Genomic DNA, 21,991 nt, shown 5'->3' with positions numbered 1-21,991 from the left:
AGAGCAAGAACTTCTATTCGGGGGCTTAACCGAGTTTGAGTACCTGTGGAATTCTTGTGAGTGTAAATTACAAGCATCAGGCACATCAGCTTTTTATTAATTATTCAATCATTTAGGCTTTTTTACTTTGCTGGGAAACACAAATCAGGGCAAGCGCTTAAGCTGAAGGCATCATTTGCCCTTTTGAAAGCAACAGTTTCAGTTAAAGTGGTTATGACACTTGAAAAAATGATTGATTAAAAGTCTTATCGCGAAACAATTATCTGCGTCTTTCCTGACCCTAACTTTAAAAAGAAAAAGAAACAAAAGAGAAGCAGAAGTAAGCGATATATAGGATTTGTGTTTGCAGTATTCAGAGTACCTTTTCTGTTTCTTGAAAACTAAGCAATGGCTGTAATGCTCAAAATAACCAGGCTTGCGCTCGTTCTTACTGCCACCGGGGTATTGCATAATGCAGGGGAAGCAGCCGTTCCAGAGGCTTCTAGTAGTATCAGTGAAACACCACGGAACAAAACGTTTAAGGAGGTAAGCACTTTCATTACGTGAAGTGCTAGAATAACAAGAGGAATAATATTTACTGCGAAACGATGGCTAAGCGAGCTTGTTGGTAGGTAGACACAGTCGCTCCAAACAGCGCTCAAACGGGACATAGAAGAGACTACACAGCTTAACACCTGTGTTGCGGGGTCTATTATCTGTCTTGTTTCAGAGCTGTTTCGAGCAACTATGAACAATATGTGTCGCGGCCTTGTTTCCTGGATGGACACTATCCATAATTTATCCATCAGACCAATAACGGAACCGAAATTCTAAATCGTGTCGAGTAGCGTACAGTGTGATTTGTTATATTTAGGCTTCATGATTAACATCAGGATTGAATAAGCCTACTTTTTTATAAAATAGAGCATCAAATACGAAATGTATATGACGAAAAATTATGGAGCGACGTTTTTTGAGGCTCGCGTTCAAAAACAGCTACTGTAAGCCGTGTCATACAGTGTACTCTCCTTCACTTCTGTGAAAGTATGTTTAATATTACCAAAAAAGTCAGTGTGACTTGATTACAAAAGCTAGACAAGGCGAAAGGTGTTTTCAAGCTAAGAAGTACGTGCCATGACTCAAAGTACTCAAGACAAAGATTCAAATTTGCTGCAGACATGGCATGACTTCTGCGGAGACCAACACTGACTGCCCTCACTTTTTTAAGGGTCTTCTATTACTCCATCGATAAAAACCGCAGCTTCCACAAGAGGCAGAATATCCTCCAGCACCACGGCAAAAGACTTCTGTTCTTCTGTTACTCCCCTCCAACTTAATTCATAACATCTGTTACCATAGTGCTCAATGCCATAACACAAATTAGAAAGACCGAGACCACTCATGCAGCGATGTTGGAAAAGCTAGCTCCAGATTCGACTTCTTTTGTGCACATGCAGCCACTACTTTTTTGCACACTACATGACCACAGTGAGGGTACCAAAAGAGCCTAAGGCATCCATCGCTGTGCTCATTTACGAATGTCATGAGGAGCACAACCGTGGCGCCTAAGACTGCCATAGCGGCTGCTTCAATAAAAGCGTTTGAGCATATTTCGGGGCAGATAGCAAAAGTGGCCCCACTTTGTGTTCTGAAACACACGTAGCGTATAACACAACTGTCAGCCACTGTTCTGTGACCTTCAGGTCACAGAAGCTGCGCAGCTGCTCCTCACATCAGGCAACAAGACTAAACTCAAGCCACAGTAGCTAACGATGCTGCCTTCATTATCACCTAGGCATGATCGGGAACACGTGCCAGATATTCTAGTGTCTGACACACTGCAAGTGAAGACACTGATCAAACCCATAATACTTATCAATGTGCTTTTAAGTTGACCGGGGTGGCTCCCGAGGAATTGAGGGCAGCTTCTATGCGAATACGCGGACTGTCACCCTGCGCTGGTCGGGTTTCGGTATCACAAAACGACCAGCAGAACTGAATATTCCCCTGTGCTCAGAATTTGCCTGACGCAAATTCGGTGTGAAGCTTTGTGTTGGACAATGCCAGCTGTGTCTGATGTTTCGGCTTTCCACAGTCGTATCAACGTAGCATTCATTTCATGTTGCCACAGGAACTGGCAGCGCTCATGGGCTTAGAACACATTTTCGACGTTCAGGCTTGTCCTGACGACAGCATCAAAGATATGTTAACGAGAAGTATCGGTACATTGTTTGATGAACCTATTAAACCAAATGTCTACCTGCCCTCAAATTCAAGTATCTTTATCATGTCGGCTCCTTCAGAAAATAAAATTGTATTGTTTTAATTTCAAACTCACGACGCCTTGCTTCACCTACACGTGTGGTACACTACTATTTCTGTTGCACTTAGAATTGAAAAATTACAGTAGTATAATCATAATGGCAAAATCGTTGTTGTATCCATGCAAATTCGAAATTCGCGATACGTTATGTAATACTCGGCAGTAACCAGATTTACCGCAGGTCTTATATATCAAATGAAAGTCTTACCCTTTTATAAAGTCACCATAAAATATGTATTTGTGTTTTGTTTCACAGTTCTGGACAAATTTCACGAAAGTGTGGACTGCAAACTCGACTGTTCCTTACTATAAGTGCGAGTGGCAAGAACCTAAAAACATAACTGACCTTGGTTTAACAATAATAACACACTTCGAAGGACGGCATTATTTTACGTAAGACAAACGACGCATATTTGTTAGCTGAAGATGAATGGCTGTTTCATTTTCAGAATAAACTGGACATTTGCTGAAAACAACACTCTTACGAGCAAATTGCCAGGTAAGATTTTCATAACTGTGTATTAAAAAAGCTTAACACCATGGTATTTCAGCAAGAATTACTTCACTATTCACCAAGATGCGGAGTCATAGAGTCGCATTGCTGAATTGCGCAACCGAAACAAATTGAAAGGACTGACAAATATTATTCACACTAATGACAACAGTATGCTTGCTCTATATATACAATATTTCTTACAGAATTGTTTCTCTTTTCATAACTACAATAACTTCACTGAGAATATAAACATATGGCGGTTCATGACAATTTGTCATAGATCATGCAGTGAGAAAATTGCAAGCCCCGCCGCGGTGGTCTCTGACCCGCAGGTCGTGGGATCGAATCCCACGACCTGCGGCGGCTGCGTTTTTGTTAGAGGCGGAAACGTTGTAGGCCAGTGTGCTTAGATTCGGGGGCATGTTAAAGAACCCCAGGTGGTCGAAATTTTCGGAGCCCTCCACTACGACGTCTCTCATAATCATATGGTAGTTTTGAGGCGTTAAGCTCAATGTAGCAATAAAAAATCGCAAAAACTGTTGCAAGTGTCGATACGATAACTGTGTTTAAAAATTATCAAGTTTTCTGCCCATCTCAACGTGGCAAGAGCTCTTTGCATTCCAGCCACATTTCAAGACAGTTAATAGCGTTTGACTAACCAACCCTACCTTTATAGTAGAATGTTTTTTTCTGCGTCGTGCTACTTCTATCTCTGCTAACCTTTTGGCACGTTCACGTTGAGTATAATAGCTGTCGATTCATTTCTATACATTGTAGTTAAGAAATCAGCAAGGTACTAAAATGCCGGCATTAAAAGGCAAACTATGCCAACTAAAGTATTGATACGTGTATGAAACTGTCGCTCCAGCACAAGCACTGAAATGACCCCCAAAATGTGGAAGACGACGGTTCTATACACGTGATAGGTATGCGGTAACATTATTTCGCACTTCCACGAAAAAGATGCCATGTGGAAGATTTATTTCCTGATAGTGGGTCTAACCAAAACCGTGCAGAGCGCACAGTATTGCAGGCTAATAGGATAGCTCGAGAGTCTAATTCAAAACAACCACGTGTTCTTCTTCCTTCTTTTGGGCGTCATTTCAGTACTTGTACGGAAGTGACTGTTTTATACACGTATCGTTATAAGTCAGCATATCCCCAAAGAAAGCATATCTGCACAATAGCTATATTGAACTCGTTTCACTACAGTTTTGCTGGCAAAATTATTGGATGTGGGCAAAAAATTGGCTTTGGCTGCGAGAGAAAAAATTGAGACTGATGCTAATACACAAGCAAAACATTTTCGGTCGGAGTCAAACCTAAGCCTTCTGTGAGTCAAGCAGGTGATCTCTCCGGAGTCATGCTAATTCTTGAATGTGATAGCAAACAAGCGCTATTTTATACAGTTGTAGTTGGGTCTGTGACGTTTGAAGTTATGCGTGGCAAAACCACAGAATCATACTAGGTGTGAACTCCTCGATGTATTAACGAGAGCTTACGAGAGCTCGCGAGAGACGTCATGAAAGAACAGGAAGAGACAGCTTCGTATGGTAAAGACTGCACGTGTAAACCAATCTTTCAAGATGCTGACGTAGTAACCTAACATAGAAACGAACACGCGCATGAAATATCAGCAAAGATCATTCAAAGACTAGGTGATAAATGCCTCAGTTCACCGTCAATCACACTGTGCAGAAAATAATTACTATATCTTCAATGTGAATTTTCAAGATAATGGGAAGTGCTTATCTGCTTTTGGCATTCGCATTGAAGTGGCCGATTTCTTTTACTCATGCGGAAAAAAGCTCTAACAAGTTGTAAGTCCACGCTTTGCACGTTCCCTCTCGGCGTACTCGTCGCTACTTCGCAGTCTGTTTGACAATACGTCTCTAGTCAAGCATTTCTAGTCAAGCGAAAGGCATTTCTTATAAAAGTTCAGACTAAAGGTTTCCTGAAGAAAAGACCAGAGTGCTGTGCACAAGGCAAGCATCAACTGACAGAAAAAGCTACAGGCAGTGGACCAATTAATCGCATGCATGTCACAGCTGCAGCACTAGTCAAGTACCAAATGAGAAAAAGTTACAGTCCCTATTAAATAAAGAAAAAAACGTTGACAGACACTATGCCCTTTTACCTAATTTTGTATTCTCTTTGTATGGTAACACAACATCTGCCCCGGTTCTGAAGCGTTCTGGCCTGTATTTTATTCGCGCAGTAGAATTTTTACACAACTGTGCTAAGGATGTCCGGCTGATTATTCAGCTGCTAAATGTAGAATACAAATCACGAAGGCCAGTATGACACATAAAAAGATCAAAATTAATCATCTGTATTGAGTGATATTATAGGTATTTTCTCAGGTCATCCAGATTTCAGTTTTTCAGTACTAGAATAGTTTTTTGATGAAATGTCATGCTGAGGTCGTTGAAGTTTTCTCAGCCATAGCAACTAAGTAGATATTGAATTATATAGCGTAGCGAATTACTCTTCTAGTCAAGTGAGCTGCAGCGGGGCTAAAAAAATTGATCGATTCACGCGTTGGTTTCCGTTATCATCAAGTTTCTAACCTCGAAGGCGTCAGGTTTAAGCTTGGTACTCAAAGACACGTTTTATATGATGTCTTTTTGAACAAAGTAAAGTGAACATTGCACTGCCAAACTCTATGTTTTATATTGTTATTATTTTTAACTAAGTTTGCGTATATTTCTTTTTCATAGTTTTTCAAATCATTGTTTGAGTTCTCGTTGCTTTACAAGTGTACAGTGACAAAAAAATAAAGAGGCGCGTGTGATCGGGACTTATAGGAAGGTTCTCTTTTCTTCTGAATTGTATTAGCGTAATATTTTTCAAAGTTTTCTCTTGTTTCAAACTCAATTAAATAATATGATTACGCTAGCTTTGTAGGGAAAAAAATCACATATCTTCTCTCTTGAACATAGATGGTGAAATAACACGGAGTTTTGTGTATCAAAATCACACCTGCGCTGTTTTCAAGGATCAGATCTCGTGGAATATAACTGGTGAGTGCCGAATCGTCCTCAATTTACATGTTGAGGCAATAAAAACTGCATTGCGTAAGAATCTTCGAGTTTGGTGTGCTCTCACAGGTCGCCTTCCAAAGAAAACACTGTATGAAGCAACAAGTCTCCACCGTTTTATGGGTATATTGAAAATTTGGCTCAAGAATAACCCCCCAGGAACCTGAAATACATAAAGAGACGAGGTAGAAATCACGAAAAAATGAACGCTTGAAGAGATGACTATTCTTTAAAATGAGCTTCGTCGTGGTAGTCAATGTTTCGACAAGTTGTCTTGTAATCAAGACTGCTACTGCCTACCAAAGCATAAGTGAATAATATAGCGCACAACATCGGCAACACCCCGTGAGCCCGTTGCCGAGTGTATGGGAAGACTCTACAGTGGCGTCAGTCATAGCATGACCCGCAGGTGGCGGGGTCGAATTCCAGCAGCAGCGGCTGCATTTCTGATGAAGGCGGAAATGTTGTAGGCCCGTGTGCTCAAATTTGGGTGCACGTTAAAGAACCCCAGGTGGTCGAAATCTCCGGAACCCTCCACTACGGCATCTCTCATAATCATATGGTGGTTTTAGGACGTTAAACCACACATATCAATCTATCAATCAATCAAACTTACGAGATACTGGGAGGCAGCTTCAATTTTCCATCGAGCACGCCTACTGCCGCCATGACTCCCACTTTGCGCGTGGAACTATGACAGCAGTTATTATTTTTTATGCAAATATTACAAGATGAAAAGGCGTGGACGACAGTGAAAGCAAGCTCAGGCAGTGCACACTTCAAGCAACAAAAATAAAACTCCCCTGATAACTGGAAAGCCTCTAAAGACTGGTACCATTGTAACCTTTCAAGAGCCTTTGGGCCACCGCACCCACAATGTGGCTCATTCTGAGCCCGATAGTGTACACTTCATACGCTGTTCTGTAGCTACAAAGTTGAGGAAGAATTGGGGCAAGTGTGTAGATCAGAGGTGTAGGACAAGGAAAGGAAGGGGTAGGTATTAACGTAAGCTGACATGCTGAATAGCGTAGCTAAAGCATAAAGACTATGCTTGTTTCTTTGTTCAAAAAACTAAACAATATATGGGATAGGTACGATGTTAATTTGGCACTTGAAAAGAATGAGATGTATTCTCAATGCTGAACATTTTTCAAATATTTATTTGCAAATCAGCAGCTAAAATAAAGCCGCATGGGCGCACATCTGTGAAAAGGGGAGCAATTATTTATTTCATTTGTTTACAAAAGGAGACCACCAGGGGACGCCGTCTCGTGTGGATGTGAAAACATCGGCTCCGCGTTCGAAAATGTTTTGGACCGTTTTTCGTGCTTTGTGAGCGTCTTTTGCTGCCAGTCGACGCATAAAACCGCATGGACTACATCGATACCAAGTATTTCACTGTGGGTGAGCTTCTTGACCTTTTTTCGAGACTCTTCTGTTTGGCCATCTGCTTAGCTGAGCGCGCTAGGCTGAAGCTACGACGGAGCGGCCGCCGGCCTTTCTCGGAAGGGTGTTTCCGCACTCTACGCACGGAATGTCTATGCAAGTCTCGGTCGATGGGGAGGATATCACTCCCGATGATCTTCAAGATTCTGGGTGGTCTGTGGCTACCAATAAACTTAAACTTCGTGGGACGCATACCCCCAGGACCGAGACGCAAGCGAGCGTCTCCATGCATGGCGACGCGTTGTCGCATCAGCGCTCCCGGGCTGCGGTGAAAAAGCGTCTTATCACTGCTTCTAGGTTTCCTTACCTTCCAAGAGATCACCATCGAGTGATCGTGAGACCTAGAAATGGCCTGGACATGAGAACAAAGACGAGAGCGCCAGATGCAATATACCATGGATTTCGCGGAACAAGACGCCGACGACATAAACTTCACAGATGGTGGAGGAGACTTCCTATTACTACCAGCTGCTGCAGGCGGCCGCGCTACAACTGAGCGCCCGAGCAGCAGCTGGCGCCCGCGTGACGTCAGCCAACAGCTACAACCACCACGAGGACGATCCCGTTCCAGAGGCAGAGCAAGGGGCCGTTCGAGATCCAGAGGACATTCTAGATCTAAGGGCCGTTCTAACTCACGGATGCCTACCGTCCGCAATGGTGTGCAGCAAGGAAATCAGCACCAGACCTGGGCATCCAAGATCAAGGGCTCCCAACCACAGGTAAAGGGGGGTACCAATCCAGAGCAACACTCAGATATATATGCACAGATGCAAAGGGAAAATGCTAACCTCATGGCCATTGTCGAGCAACTCAGGGCTGAAATAGCTTACTTAAGGAAATCACCGCAGGATTCGTCTCCGTCTCCTTCAAACACAGTTCCCTGTACAGAGGCCACATCGGATGCGAGTCACGATGAGGTACCCATGGACGTCCATTCAGGGGCAAAACCATCAAAAAGGAGAGCGCTAGCACAACCGGCCAATAACGAGGGCAGAGATTTCAAACAAAACAGAGGTCAAGGAAACCTTGAATGATATCAAAAATGCTCTCAAGGCGGTGGTCGAGTCGATTGCGGTATTGGACAGCAGAGTCACAAAGATCGAGGCTGACCAAGTTAAAGCTTTACAATCAGCCGAGGCTACTCCGGCCCAAGTAATACCTAAGGTCAGGATCGTGCAGAAGGTGGCAACCCGTAGCGTCTCTCAGGAGAGAGCTTTTGAGGGTCCCAACAATGGCGGGACACCTTAACAATTTCGTAACTTGACAGTGGAACTGCTGGGGCTTCCAATCAAAGAAGGCAGCTCTCCAGCAGAATATTAAATCCCAGCCAATTCGACCACATGTTATTATGCTACAGGAGACACAGACGCTTACGGAAACAATGAGCCTGCCAGGCTACACACATCACATCACGAAACCTCCAGATGGCCGCGGTATCTGCACGTTTGTGTCCAAGAAGTACACTTATATTGAGCACAATTTGCACATGGCAAATGGCAAAATTGAACACTCTCTTTTAGAAATTATACCTGGCAGCAACTTTAAAAATAGCATTTTCATACTCCACATATATAGCACTCCAAAAGGCAGGCACCATCGCTTCACCTCATTGTTATCAAAAGCCGTTGCGATCGCTAGGAAAGTGGACGCACCCATAGTTATAGCGGGAGATTTCAACGCACCTCATCAAGCTTGGGGCTGCCCTCGCACCACTGCCAAGGGAGCCGAGCTCTGGCAAGCGGTATCGGATCTGAATCTTACTTTGGTCACTGACCCCACGTTTCCTACCCGCACTGGAAATTCTTGCTCTAGGGGTACTACTCCAGACCTCACCTTTGTCACAATCACGGGGGAGGTATTATGGTTAAACTTAGGAGAAAACTTGGAGAGTGACCATTGTATTTTGAGTACGACATTACATATTCAAGCAAAGCCCCCTAAAGCTTTCAAATTTACAGATTGGGACCTCTTCCGTAAGATCAGAGCGAAGAGCGCAGAAGAGATTAATGACTCACCAAATTTCGACAAGTGACTGTCTCAGCTGGTAGAAGACGTCAAGTCGGCCACCAAAACGATAGAGACTGATCTTCCGGTCAATAAAATGGATAGTAGGCTTGCTCATCTTCTTGAGGCTAAAAGCGCCCTCCTAGCCAGGTGGAAAGCACACCGTATGAATCGAAGACTGCAAAAACGCATCGCAAGTCTTAACAAAGAAATAACGACTTACTGTCAGACGCTGGAAAAACAGCATTGGGACGAGATTTGCAACAAGGTGGATGGTTAGATGAAAGTTGGGGGAAAATGGAACCTTCTCAAACACCTGCTGCAGGCGACCAAATCAAAATCTGACCAGACGCGCTTGGTAGACCGAATACTGCACTCAGAAAGGAAGGTTAAATCGGACACGGAAATAACGAAGTGTCTGGCACACAGATACCTCCCTTTGGACAAAACCCGGCCTCCTTCTGGCTACGCGCAATACACGGGATCACCAGCCTTCGAATTGGACAAGCCCTTCCAGGAAGCAGAGGTCTGCACCATCTTATACAATCTTAATGGGAACTCCAGCCTGGGCCCGGCTGGAATTACAAACAAGACACTACGCAATTTAGACGATGACTCTGTGACCTACCTCACCAAAGAAATCAATCGTATTTGGGAGACGGGGACGTTCCCTGAGCAATTGAAAAGGGCGTCGGTTATTCTCATACCTAAACCTGGCCGGAGTCCCAGTTTTAGCAACTTACGCCCTATTTTACTGACGTCCTGTATAGGCAAGGTCGCCGAGCATGTCATCAACGATCAAATATCAAAGCACATAGAGAAGACTAACCTGTTTCCGTACAACAAGGTAGGTTTTAGACTACACCTATCTACTCAGGACGTCATGAAAATGCTGAAGCATCACATCATAGATCAGGAGACGAAAGACGTTAGAGCTATTCTCGGTCTGGATCTTGAAAAGGCCTTTGACAATGTCTCGCGCTCCCACATACTTGCCTCCATCTCTTCTCTCAACTTAAGAGCCAACTTTCACAAGTTCACCAGCTCGTTCCTCAGGAATAAAAAAGCCACTATACAGCTTGGGGATCTCAAGTCTGAGCCCTACGATCTCGGTTCTTTCGGCACCCCGCACGGCTCAGTCGTCTCCCCACTGCTTTTTAACATTGCAATGTGCGGCCTTGCTGCAAAGCTCTCAAACCAAGAAAGCATCAAGTTCGCCATATACGCGGACGAAATCAACATATGGAGTGTCGGTGGCTCGGAAGAATCTGTGGAGAGCTCTCTTCAAGAGGCCGTAGACTGTGTTGAAGTCTACATAAATGAAATAGGCCTCAAGCTCTCGCCAGCAAAGTCCGAACTTCTCTTATATCGACCCACGAGACAGGGACCAAAACCCAAAAACTGGCAACCACTGGCTGACATCAACATTAGGCTGCACACGGCATCGGGGCAGCGTATTCCAAGGGTGGACTTCATACGCATTCTGGGCATGATTATCGAGGCTAATGAACAGAACGGCCGCACGATCGACCGTCTGACTTCTAAGGCGGAAGGGGTCATCCGACTAATCTCACGCATTTCCAACAGTCTGGGTGGTCTTCGAATGCACAAGCTCCTCAGACTATTCCATGCATTCTTGATGAGCCACAAAAGCTATGTCGCATCTATGCACAGGTGGCCACTCCATGAAAGAAATAAATTGAACGTCCTCATAAGGAAAAGCATCAAGAAAGTTCTTGGCATTCCTATGCGCACAAGCACTGAGAACCTTATGAAACTTGGAGTCCACAACACGCTTGAAGAAGTTATCGAGGCTCAACAAACAGAACAGGTTGCCAGGCTTTCGATCACACCAGCGGGGAGAAAAATTCTGGTTGACACTGGAGTCAACCCCCTAACAATCGAAGTGCAAAATACGCCACTCGGTGATTATATACGCTCTCACATCAAAGTGTGCGCCCTTCCACGAAATATGCATCCACAGTACAACGTGGGCAGGCGTGTCGCTCGAGCCTTTTCTCTTTTAGCTCAAGCTCACAAACACTCGTCTCATTTATTCTTTGTTGATGCCGCCCAGTATGGCGTTTCCGCTCGCTTTGCGGTAGTATCCGTAGATACTAAGGGTCAGATTTTATCCTCGGCGTCGGTTCGAACCACTTCTTTTTAAAAAGCAGAACAGATGGCCATTGCACTTGCACTCCTTGATCCACAAAGGACTGATATTTATACGGACTCTAAATCCACTGCTAGGGCCTTCGCTTCTGGTTCCGTGTACAAGGAAGTTTTGAGAATTCTCGCTCACAAGGAACTCACCCGCCACACAATTGTTTGGTTCCCTGCTCACCTTGGTTTGAGGGTCGGAGGCCTTCCCAACGTCAACGAGCTAGCCCACTCCAAGGCGCGAGGCTTCACTTACCACGCCGGGACTTGTGCTTTTCAGACAGAGGAGTCAGCCACCAGCCTTCATTTTAGGGACATTTTGACTACCTTTAACGAGATCACGAAGCATTATCAATTAGGCGGAAGGTCCTTTCCATTGCCACACGAAAAGTTGTCTAGGCCACAGGCAATCTCTCTTCGCATGCTTCAGACGGGAACATACCCTAGCCTCGTAACCTATTGACATTACTCCGATATTTCAGAACTTTGTCCGGACTGCCAGAATCGCAGTGATTATAACCACATGCTCTGGGGGTGCCTCTCTTTACAAATAAAAAATGAAGAATTTTCTGAGAACTCCTTTCATTTAATGCTCACGAGTCCGGTTTTCATACAACTAAGGCTGTCCAGAAGGCCCACGATGCGGCGGTGAGGCTGGGCCTCCCCGTCCCAACGTGGGAGCGGCCCGCGATCCTACCCCTATAAAACGGAGGTGGAATCCTTCAGGACCCCAATAAAAGTTTTTCATCCATCCATCCATTTACAAAATAACCAAAATACATGCGACTCAAGCTTTTACGAAAATAAGGAAAGTACTTTCTCCCAAAAAACAACCGCTTTCCCACCAAAGCTGATGTGTCATATACCAATTGTTATCATCTTCATACTTGCAGAAAACATTGTTGAAGGTTTACATCTCGGTAATGTGTAAACCGTGATGAAAAAGTTCTAGCTTGAATATTGAAGTGATTGCCGTATTTCAACGTACAGGTACAAATTATTTCGACGGTAGCACTTTCTGCTGCACACAGATTAACCGAGGTGTACTTGATTATGTCAATCTTTTGTAAAAACACAATAGTATTATTACGCTGTCTGTGAAAAAATAGGGAATATTTGTTTATTTTTTTATGTTTGAAGAGTTCTAGGGTGCTCTTACTATTCGAAAACAATTGCAACAGTAATAACGCAAAAAGTTAAAGAACTCGCTTCGTATGAAGCCCGACATCGCCATCGTAGTGAATGTCGGCGCCCTTGATTGTGAGCGAAAAATTAACTTGCTCGTTACGAAGAACGGGAAAGAATAAATTCAATTGAGTTTATTTTGAAACAAAGTTGCGAAGATAACCAGGTGAAAAGCTGCATTTAGCAGCTTTACAGAAACCTGGCCACCTCATTTGCTCACCCAGCCGCGGTGGTCTAGTGGCTAAGGTACTCGGCTACTGACCCGCAGGTCACGGTATCTAATCTCGGCTGCGGCGGCTGCATTCTCAATGGAAATGAAAATGCTGGAGACTCGTGTGCTCAGATTTGGGTGCACGTTAAACAAACCCAGGTGGTTGAAGTTTATGAAGTCCTTTACTACGACGTCTCTTATAATCAAATGGTGGTTTTGGGACGTCAGACCCCACATACCAATCAATCAACCTCATTCGCTGGGCAGTTGCAGCAGTTAAACGAAGCATGGCCTATATAAAATGCATGAACTAACAAAACAGTAAGAACAGTTAACAACCATGGTGAGAAATTATTAACGAGGTTATTTTAAACACATTTGGAAAAAGAAGAAAAAATAGCTGTTTTGTAGAAGACAGAAAAAAACACGAAAACCTATAAACTCATAGAATCATGATCACTCGCATGATTATCTCGTGTAGCCTTTCTGGCGACGGAGCAGCTACATTGAGGCCGGTTTCTTTGTGTAATAATGTAGAGCTAAACAAAATAAACAAAATAATGGCACCCATGGGCACCATTTAGCTCATCATGATGAAGCTAGTTTTTTTGTGTATCACTGACAAAGTTTTTTGCCACATCATCTGATTGAAATTTATTTTTTCCTTTTTTCTTGTCCTTTCTACCTCTGTTATTTCAACCCCTCTAAGTGCCCATTACGGCATAATTCGTCACACCGGGCTCAATGCGGTAACCATAACGAGTTCGCCCAGCGGCACACGTTATAAAATGTAGCTGTTGTTAGTTAAATATGCGGAGAGCTATTTAATGTCTGGCCTTCTGAATGAACAAATTGTTGCGCAATTGACATAATGTGACACTCGTTAATATTCTGCGCTTAAGCCACAATATATTCTACCTGTTATTCAGACTCCTCGTAGTACATGAAGTCTGCGTGTGATGCTCTCTTTTTGCGCTACCAATTTAGTGGACTCTTTCTGTGGTATGTGCCACCACCATTGGCATCGCCCTTATGTTACATGTCAAGTCATATTTCATATCACCACCCCGCGCATGGCATGTGCTACGCGCCAGCAATGGTAGCAAACGCTGGCGACGAAAGTGGCTGTAGGACAGGTGAGTCTAGCTGGTCATCTCCGCCACGCAAAGAATTCGTACGTTAACATCGCCCCGGTTTTAAAGTCTGTGGTCGATGGTTATTTCAGTATTAAGCAATTGCCCTACCTGTCTCTCGCTATATGAAAGAGCGCAAGTAGAAGGAAGGAAGGAAGGAAGGAAGGAAGGAAGGAAAGAAGGAAGGAAGGAAGGAAGGAAGGAAGGAAGGAAGCAAGGAAGGAAGGAAGGAAGGAAGGAAGGAAGGAAGGAAGGAAGGAAGGAAGGAAGGAAGGAAGGAGTGTATGTGCTATTCATGTACAAAACCTGTATGTACCATTCGCGCGCGCGCGCTGATACAATTTACTGTGTGTGTGCGTGCGTGCGTACGTGTGTGTGTGTGTGTGTGTGTGTGTGTGTGTGTGTGTGTGTGTGTGTGATAAAACATATTATTAAGTATCCACGTAGCGGTTGAAGGGTGCACTAAGGGCTCGATTTCGCTACTGCGTTCAACTTTTAAAAGCAATTAAGGGTCCCCCAATTTTTCTGCTAAGTTTGATTCAGAAAACTTTAGGTTTGCGCATATTAAGTTCAGAGCTACTCTTCTGAATTCCGTGTCCATTTCAGTAATCATGAGCCGTAATTCTTCCCCTGAGTTATTCATGAAGGCAGTGTCATCAACCCTCAGGTTACTAAGGTGCTCTCCACAAACCCCTATCTCTAACTCTTTCCAATCTAGGACCCTGAATAGCTCCTGTTAACACGCGGTGAATAGGTGAATCACATTAGAGAGATTATGGCTCCCTGTCTTACATTCTTCTTTATTGGGATTCTGTCACTTTCTTTATGAAGGACCATGGTGGCTGTGGCTCCGCTGTAGATTTCTTCCAGTATGTTAATGTTAGGTTCGTGGATGTCCTGATTCAGTAGTACCTTTGTCACTGCTTATGTCTATATATTTATACGGGTCAGTTGTATTCTGCGCAATTCTCTATCACCTGATTGATAAAGCGAATGTGGTTTATTGTGTAGTAGCCAATGTAAAATCCTGCTTCGTTATTTGGTTGATTGAACTCTAGTGTCGCCCTGGTTTATTAGCTATTGTTGAGGTAAATAGCTTGTAGAGAACAGACAGTAACCTCATAGTCCTGTAGTTTTTCGTCACATTTTGTATAAATTAGGATGATGTAAGCATTCTCCCAAGATTATGGTACCCTTCCTATCAAAAGACACTTTATTTGTAAGGTGACCAGTTCTTCTAACACGATCTCTCTGCCATGTTTCAGCAGGTCCGCTTTTACTTTATCCTCCCCAGCGGCTTGGCCTCTTTGCATTCCTTCTAGGTCTTTCATTACTTCCCTCGCCGTTACTGATAGGATGCCGAATTTCTCTGGGCTATTATTGCTTCTTAAAATATCATCCTGGCAGTTTCAGCGTCTGTACAGCTCTCTGTATAACTCCTGTGCCACCTAAACTATTCTATCCTTATCGGTTGTGACCTTGCCTTCTTTGGCCCTTTTTGCATAACAGCTTTTTGCGTATGCCTCGGTCAAGAGCGTGTAGAAGTGTTAAATATCCTATACAGCACAGACACCCATGGTTTTGACTCCAGTCAAGTTCAAGCCTGAGATTTTATCATTACTTGTGTAAATCTCTCTCGCTTGTTCTGTTACAGACAACGCCAATGTTTTTCATAGCTAAGAACGCGAAAGCAACGCCAAGTCATCTGCGTAGAAAAATATTTAACGTTACCCTGTTCAAAAATTGTAAAATAACAACCAACTAGCAGCCATAATAATCTCATTTTTGCTACTTTTATTTTTTTTGCCTTTAGAGAGCATACCGAAGAAACATAAACCTAAAAAAGGTAAGGAATTGTTTGAAAAATTTTGTTGGCTTGCCATCGGAAATACAATTCCTTCGTTTGGAGTTATAATGCACTCTCTTTAAAAGAGCTAACAGCAATTTATTATCTAATAATAAGGGGCCGGTATATTTTCGCTTCGACCAACAACTACACGAGAACTACACGAAAAGGACTCAAACTAATGTTTGCGAGCAGTGTTTTTATAGTGTTCCCTGGCTGTTGCCTCATAACATTTCAAAAGAATCTATGTGATGTGTTCAATATTCTGGTCTTATATTACATAATTTGGAACAAACAAGGAAATTCTGAAAACGTACAGCTTGGTTTATAATAAATATATAAAGACATATTCAAACGTGTGCATTAAATGTGCTTATAAAGCAGAGGTCAGGCTGTGCTATCGATAGCAATGAGGCTTTCCTGCAGTATATCATACGGAATTACAAAACTACGTTATTAAACGTTTGTTCATTGACTTGGTGCCCTGAGTATTCGAGTGGAACTAGAATAATTGCGAATAGCCTTTCACACAAGACATCGTATTTGAGTATTGTTGTTGCGCTTACGCAACTAATGTGCAAACGTTAAGTGATGTGTTGTGCCGAGCGTTGAGTGCATCTCGAAGCAACCTATCCGCAGCCAGCAAACGAAAATACGGTACAACACGCTACCAATGACATGAATTCAAATGGTTCCAGGACTTGAAAGTGCCATGACTTTGTAGTATTTGAATGTTAATAATGATGATGGTACATATGTGTCTATAACGCTCACTCTTGTAGAATGGTGTCATCCTTCACTTCTCACCGCTTTGTTGCGGGCGGGATGATGTTTTAAAAACAACACCATGACAATCGCGTACCGCACGCCTCAAGTCTTCGTTAGGACTAGTGTGGCAATAACTGTGGGAAAGGAAAAAAGGCAGCCACATTATCAGTCACTGTTATCTTTACTTTAATACATATTGTTGCAAAAGATAATTTTCTACTTTTTCTATTGGTGCTTATATTGAAGGGTGAAGAATGGATTTAGCTTCGCGAACAGATATACAGTTATTTATTTCAAACAAATCAAATGATGCATATCTTCGTTTTTTACGCTGTCGTAGAGCTGGAAATTAGATTATGAGCAACGGCATGACTAATTACGCTATTGAATACAGAAAAAAAAGCAATTTCTACACAAAGTCACAGCATATGAAGACAATAAATTTGCATGTCTTCCTTTTATTTAGGGAAAAAACGGACAAAATATACGACCGGGAGAAGTAAGTAAAACTTGTCAAATATATTTCCATTGCGAAATATCGGAACCCCGAATACATCCTTCTTTCTAAGCTCGGCGACAACGTTTCTTGTCACTGAAGGGAAAGTAATGAAAGCGGAGCTTCCGCACGTGCAGCACTACGTGAAGTAGTCCGTTTTGGCGCACATCGCGTAGCGCTGTGGAAAGTGACGGGGGCGCACCATCAGCGTTTCATGTAGACGCAGATGCCACTTAGCGGTTGAGGTGCACTTAAAAAAGGGGGGAGTTTCCCGTGCAACGTCACAACAAAAAGGTAAAGGAAAAATGAATATCCTAATTGTGAAAGCTGCGTCCCAGTTCGTATAGCTCCACGTAGAAAATAAAGGAGGAGCTTTTATGTTTGTGGTTTCACGTTGAAAATCCGAATGGGATTGTGGAACTACATTCACTGGCGGTAGAATTACCGTAATTTGGCTCTGCAGCCTTCGCTCTAATGCCAATGAAAGCTGTCACCAAGTATAATCAATATGTCATTGAAGTGAGAGGCAGTTTTTTAAAGAAGAGACTAAACCTGCCTACTTATCAAGCAATAGTTTTATCTTCGCTATAAAGCAAGTGTAGACGCTCGAAGACTTATTATGCCATAGAATAGCAGAGAGCTGAGCTTTAGCTAGTATACGTACTCATTATAAAAGACAAGGTGCGCAAAGTGAGACACGAGAAGGAAGGCGGGGCATTTAGTGTTCTCACTTTAATCTTGTGTCCAGGTTGCACAGCCTGTCTCTTTAGAGATGGTATTATAACAATTGTAAATCCTATGAACTATGAGACACATAGTACGTGTTATCATAATTCTGTTTTGAGGCAGATGGAAAATAATCTATAGCGCCATCCACGTCACTTTGGTGTGTATCAGCCACACTTTTACGGTGGGTCGCCACCTGGCGGTGATTGCGGGCAGTCACTTGGTGTGCTCTGGAGCAGGCAGTATACGTATTGTAGACATGTATATCTGCGTAAATTGCTTTCAATGAGATATTACGTCCCCAGTGCCTTCATTTTGCCTGCTATTCGCATGCACAAAGTTATCACTTTTTTCATGACCGCGTATATCGTATAAGCCGCAGTGGACCCATCGATTGCACTGAAAGAGTTGGGTGCTTGTTATGAACCCAAACGCGTCATCTTTGGCAGCGAAACACTGCAAGTGCCCTCAGGCCGAGTGCCCATTCAGATAAACCGATGAAACAGGGGCTCTCTTGAACATTTCCCCGCCATGGTAGTCTAGTGGTTTTGGTGCTCGGCTGCCAACCTGAAGGTCGTGGGATCGCATTCCGGCGGCGGCAGCTGCATTTACGGTGGAGGCGATAATGTTTGAAGCCCGTGTACCTGGAATCAGGTGCACGTTAAAGAACCAGGGGTGTTCCGAATATCGGAAGTCCTCCACTAAGGCGTCGCATAATTATATTGTTGTTTGTGGTACATTAAACCTCTGGTAATTTTATTTATACGCATAGAAGGTACGAAAACCGCAAGTTCACTTGCACAAGCCAGATGAAACCCCGTAACTACCAAAAGTGTCCCCCGCCCTAGCCGCCGGTGTTCCCTGCCAGTGGCCCCCGCGCTCTACACAGATGTGAGCGGGACTGTACTTGGCAACTTTCTCAAGCGGTAGAATTTATTGTGAATGTTTTTTTTTTCACCTATTACCTTCAACATTTTTTAAATTCAGGATCAGGAATTCTCTTTAACCACTTTATTTGTAGCACGTGAAATGCATGAAAGGCCGCACAATAATAAGTTTGAATATGAGAGAGGTGGTGGAGGTCTTGTAGCCCATTACTGCTTGATCATTGTTCTAAGTTTAACACCATTTTAAATACGGTGCGATGGGGCTTAGCTCTTCACGACTCTGAAGTGAAAAACCAGCCATTCCCAATGACAAGAGACGCAGTAAGGGTACTAGCTAAGTTACCTTGACACATAGCTTTTGAATTTCTAGTATTGCGAAACTATCTGGCCCACCATGGACGTTCTTTTCATTGTGACTTTTTAAAAGCATGAAAGGCGACGTCTCAAGCTCCAAAATTCTTTATATAGGCTTTGCATTGCGGAGCTGTGTTGAACGGCTGTGAGAAAAAGTAAGTTCTGTTGAAATAGCGTACCACCTCAATAATTGTTTAATCACAACCATAGCTATCCTTGTTGGTTTATTCTTTGTGATAATTGTTAGATCACATATGGAGCGATTTTCGTGGTAACTGTCAGCTTCGTTAATGTTGCCTTGTGCCGCTAAAAGCTAACGCCCTAAATAGCGCTATGACGGGAAAAAAGGACGCTGGTCCAAGTGTAGTCTATTAGCAGTGAATTCATTTTTTTTACAAACAAAAAATTAAGGCATATTACAATAAACAGCTACAAGCCATTAGACATTATTGGGTAATTCTTTTCGAAGTAGATTACATCGATATGCCTAGGCCAGTAGCAAGACCAGACCGGAGTTCAATTGCCGTTAAGTATTTGAAAGCATTATTCTGCGCAGGCATATGTGATAAGTGGCAACAAGTTGTATATCTTCGTCAAGTACTTGAAATAGATAGTTGCAGTAAATATAGAAAACAAGAGTGTTTAGCTCGATGACTTAGACAATAGCCTTACAGTGCGAAAAATTGGTTCGAAACCAGCCACCGCCAAGGCCAGAGGTTTATTTTTTTTACAGCACTGATCGTGTAAAATTGCAGAGGGCTGAACGGGTATTTTTCTAGTAGAGCCAGTGTGAAGGCTTATGCTTATTTATTGCACAAACTTTTCAACACCTGCTCTGCTAGAGAAACAAACATTTCTTGCACATATACTAATTCGAACAACTTAAAAAGATTTCTCTGCTTGTTCGGGGATGAATTAACTTCACTGCCTAATTATGTGATCCTAATTGTTGTTTCTCATTCATGTTCAATGAAATTTGGGCTATTCGTATTAGCCATTGAGGGATGCATTATGTGCATTTCTTCGAGCATAATTCACACCGTTTATTTTGAGATTGTTCTGATTGACTCTTTCAATACCTAAGAGAGCACTGCTTTATTATTTTTTCAGCTTTTCAATATAGATTGGTTTTCTTTAAGCAGAGGAACCAACATGTGTCCCATGACTGCAGAAGAGAATACAGAAAAGTAATAGGCAACGCAACGAACTTTAGAATTTATTTCAAGAATTGTACACTAACACAATTTAGAGGCAATCATTAAGGCTTCACTGTTCATATGTCACTTTACTGATGGTACATACTCAAATTTTATTTGATTTTTTTGAAATAAAATACATGTCAACAAGGCTGAACAAGGGTTGTATTTTGTTGATTGACTTGTGAGGTTTAACGTCCCAAAACTACCATATGATTATGAGAGACGCCGTAGTGGAGGGCTCCGGAAATTTCGACCACCTGGGATTCTTTAACGTGCACCCAAATCTGAGCCCATGGGCCCACAACATTTCCGCCTCCATCGGAAAGGCAGCCGCCGCAGCCAGGATTCGAACCCGCGACCTGCGGGTCAGCAGCCGAGAGCCTTAGCCACTACACCGCCGCGGCGAGGCGGTTGTATTTTGTACTACAAGGACAAAAAAAATGTAAAGAAAATAGACATTGGCGATGACAAAAGTTCAACCAGAAGAGAAACTCTGTTGAAGTTGCGCTTTCGTAATCATTATTTCAAATTAGCGTGCCCAAACAGCAGTTTTTCTAAAAAAACTATGTTCAAAATGGAAAACTTCCGACTGACGTCATGATGTGGAAACAATCATACATATTGGTTCCTTTAAGCACATGGTACTCACTTCAGGCATGCATTGGAAAAAACGCAGTAAAAAAAAAAACACCAATTACTTCCCCCCCCGCCCCTACCACGTGGCCCCCCAAAAATAATTGAAAGTTCACAACATCTCAAGTCATTTGTGATTCCGATCCATAACATCAATTTTTGTATGCGTTATCGAGCAGCTGGGAGCAGCTCTCACACCACATGACAACTGTGCAGGCCTAAATTGCAACCACGTGTTATACGCAACTTTATATAGTTGGCAACTGTTCATACTAATTATTGTGCAGATCTCTGATGATTTAAACTGATTTATCACCGCAAAAAGACGGAACTTTTAGACAGGAAACACACAGCGCTGTTAGCAATAAAATCAGTCTAAATAATCATGACCCAACTTGCCCAAACAACAGTTTTTCTAAATCTCTGAACCACAAAATGCTGCCTCATAGTCGCGACTACCAGGCACAATTATCCAAGTTACAACACACACGCACTGACACGTGGCAAGTGCGCTGACACGTGTAGTTGCTCTATATTGTGGCATCTGTGTTTTCCCGTCTTTCGTGCTTACTGCTCACCGCAAGCAGTGCCTAAATGTTGGAGATTATTAAATGTGACGCACCTCGTCGACTAGCCTGTGTAACGACATGCGTGTCATGTAACAACATGACTACATGCCCCACTAATGATGCGCTCACAGCCGTTTCGCTAGATTCACATATGCCCAATTTAGTATTATGTGACGCCAATGGATACCGAAGGTATATGACTGGTGCAACCATAATAATCATGACATACATATGATATGAGAACATGACTACATGCCGCAGTCAAGGTGCCACTACATTTCGAGATAACGTGGTACGCGTGCTCACCGGCGTTCATTTTGTCGCGTCACGCCGGCGTTGCCACGCCAGTCGCCGGTCCTGCGATATACTCGCAGGCGCGCGCCGTGCTGCGTTACTTTGACGCATGCGCGTTTCAGTGCGTCCGACGTCCCTCCGTCACGAAAAGATGGAGACGCTGTGTTGTCTGCGTAACGCATCGGCGCCAAATGTAGCATGTCGCCTTTTGCGGCGGTTGCCGTCGGGCCGCGTCGACTGA

At 43.2% G+C, this 21,991-nt stretch overlaps 1 protein-coding gene across 1 annotated transcript; it reads left to right on the top strand.

Annotated features, from left to right (window-relative positions):
- Nucleotides 1–356: 356 nt before the first annotated feature.
- Nucleotides 357–20,411, top strand: LOC142765030 (uncharacterized). Its single transcript, XM_075865583.1, has 7 exons — nucleotides 357–525; nucleotides 2,559–2,695; nucleotides 2,752–2,801; nucleotides 5,741–5,821; nucleotides 15,792–15,824; nucleotides 17,059–17,091; nucleotides 20,166–20,411. The coding sequence occupies exons 1-7, from the start codon at nucleotides 388–390 to the stop codon at nucleotides 20,315–20,317; spliced, it is 624 nt and encodes a 207-aa protein (XP_075721698.1). The 5' UTR covers nucleotides 357–387; the 3' UTR covers nucleotides 20,318–20,411.
- The last annotated feature ends 1,580 nt before the right edge of the window (nucleotides 20,412–21,991 follow it).

The sequence above is a fragment of the Rhipicephalus microplus genome, chromosome 6, assembly GCF_043290135.1.
Source record: "Rhipicephalus microplus isolate Deutch F79 chromosome 6, USDA_Rmic, whole genome shotgun sequence".
In the NCBI taxonomy this organism is placed as follows: Eukaryota; Metazoa; Arthropoda; class Arachnida; order Ixodida; family Ixodidae; genus Rhipicephalus; species Rhipicephalus microplus.
Note: the sequence above shows the minus strand (reverse complement) of the source record. Positions and strands in the feature narration are given on the sequence as shown.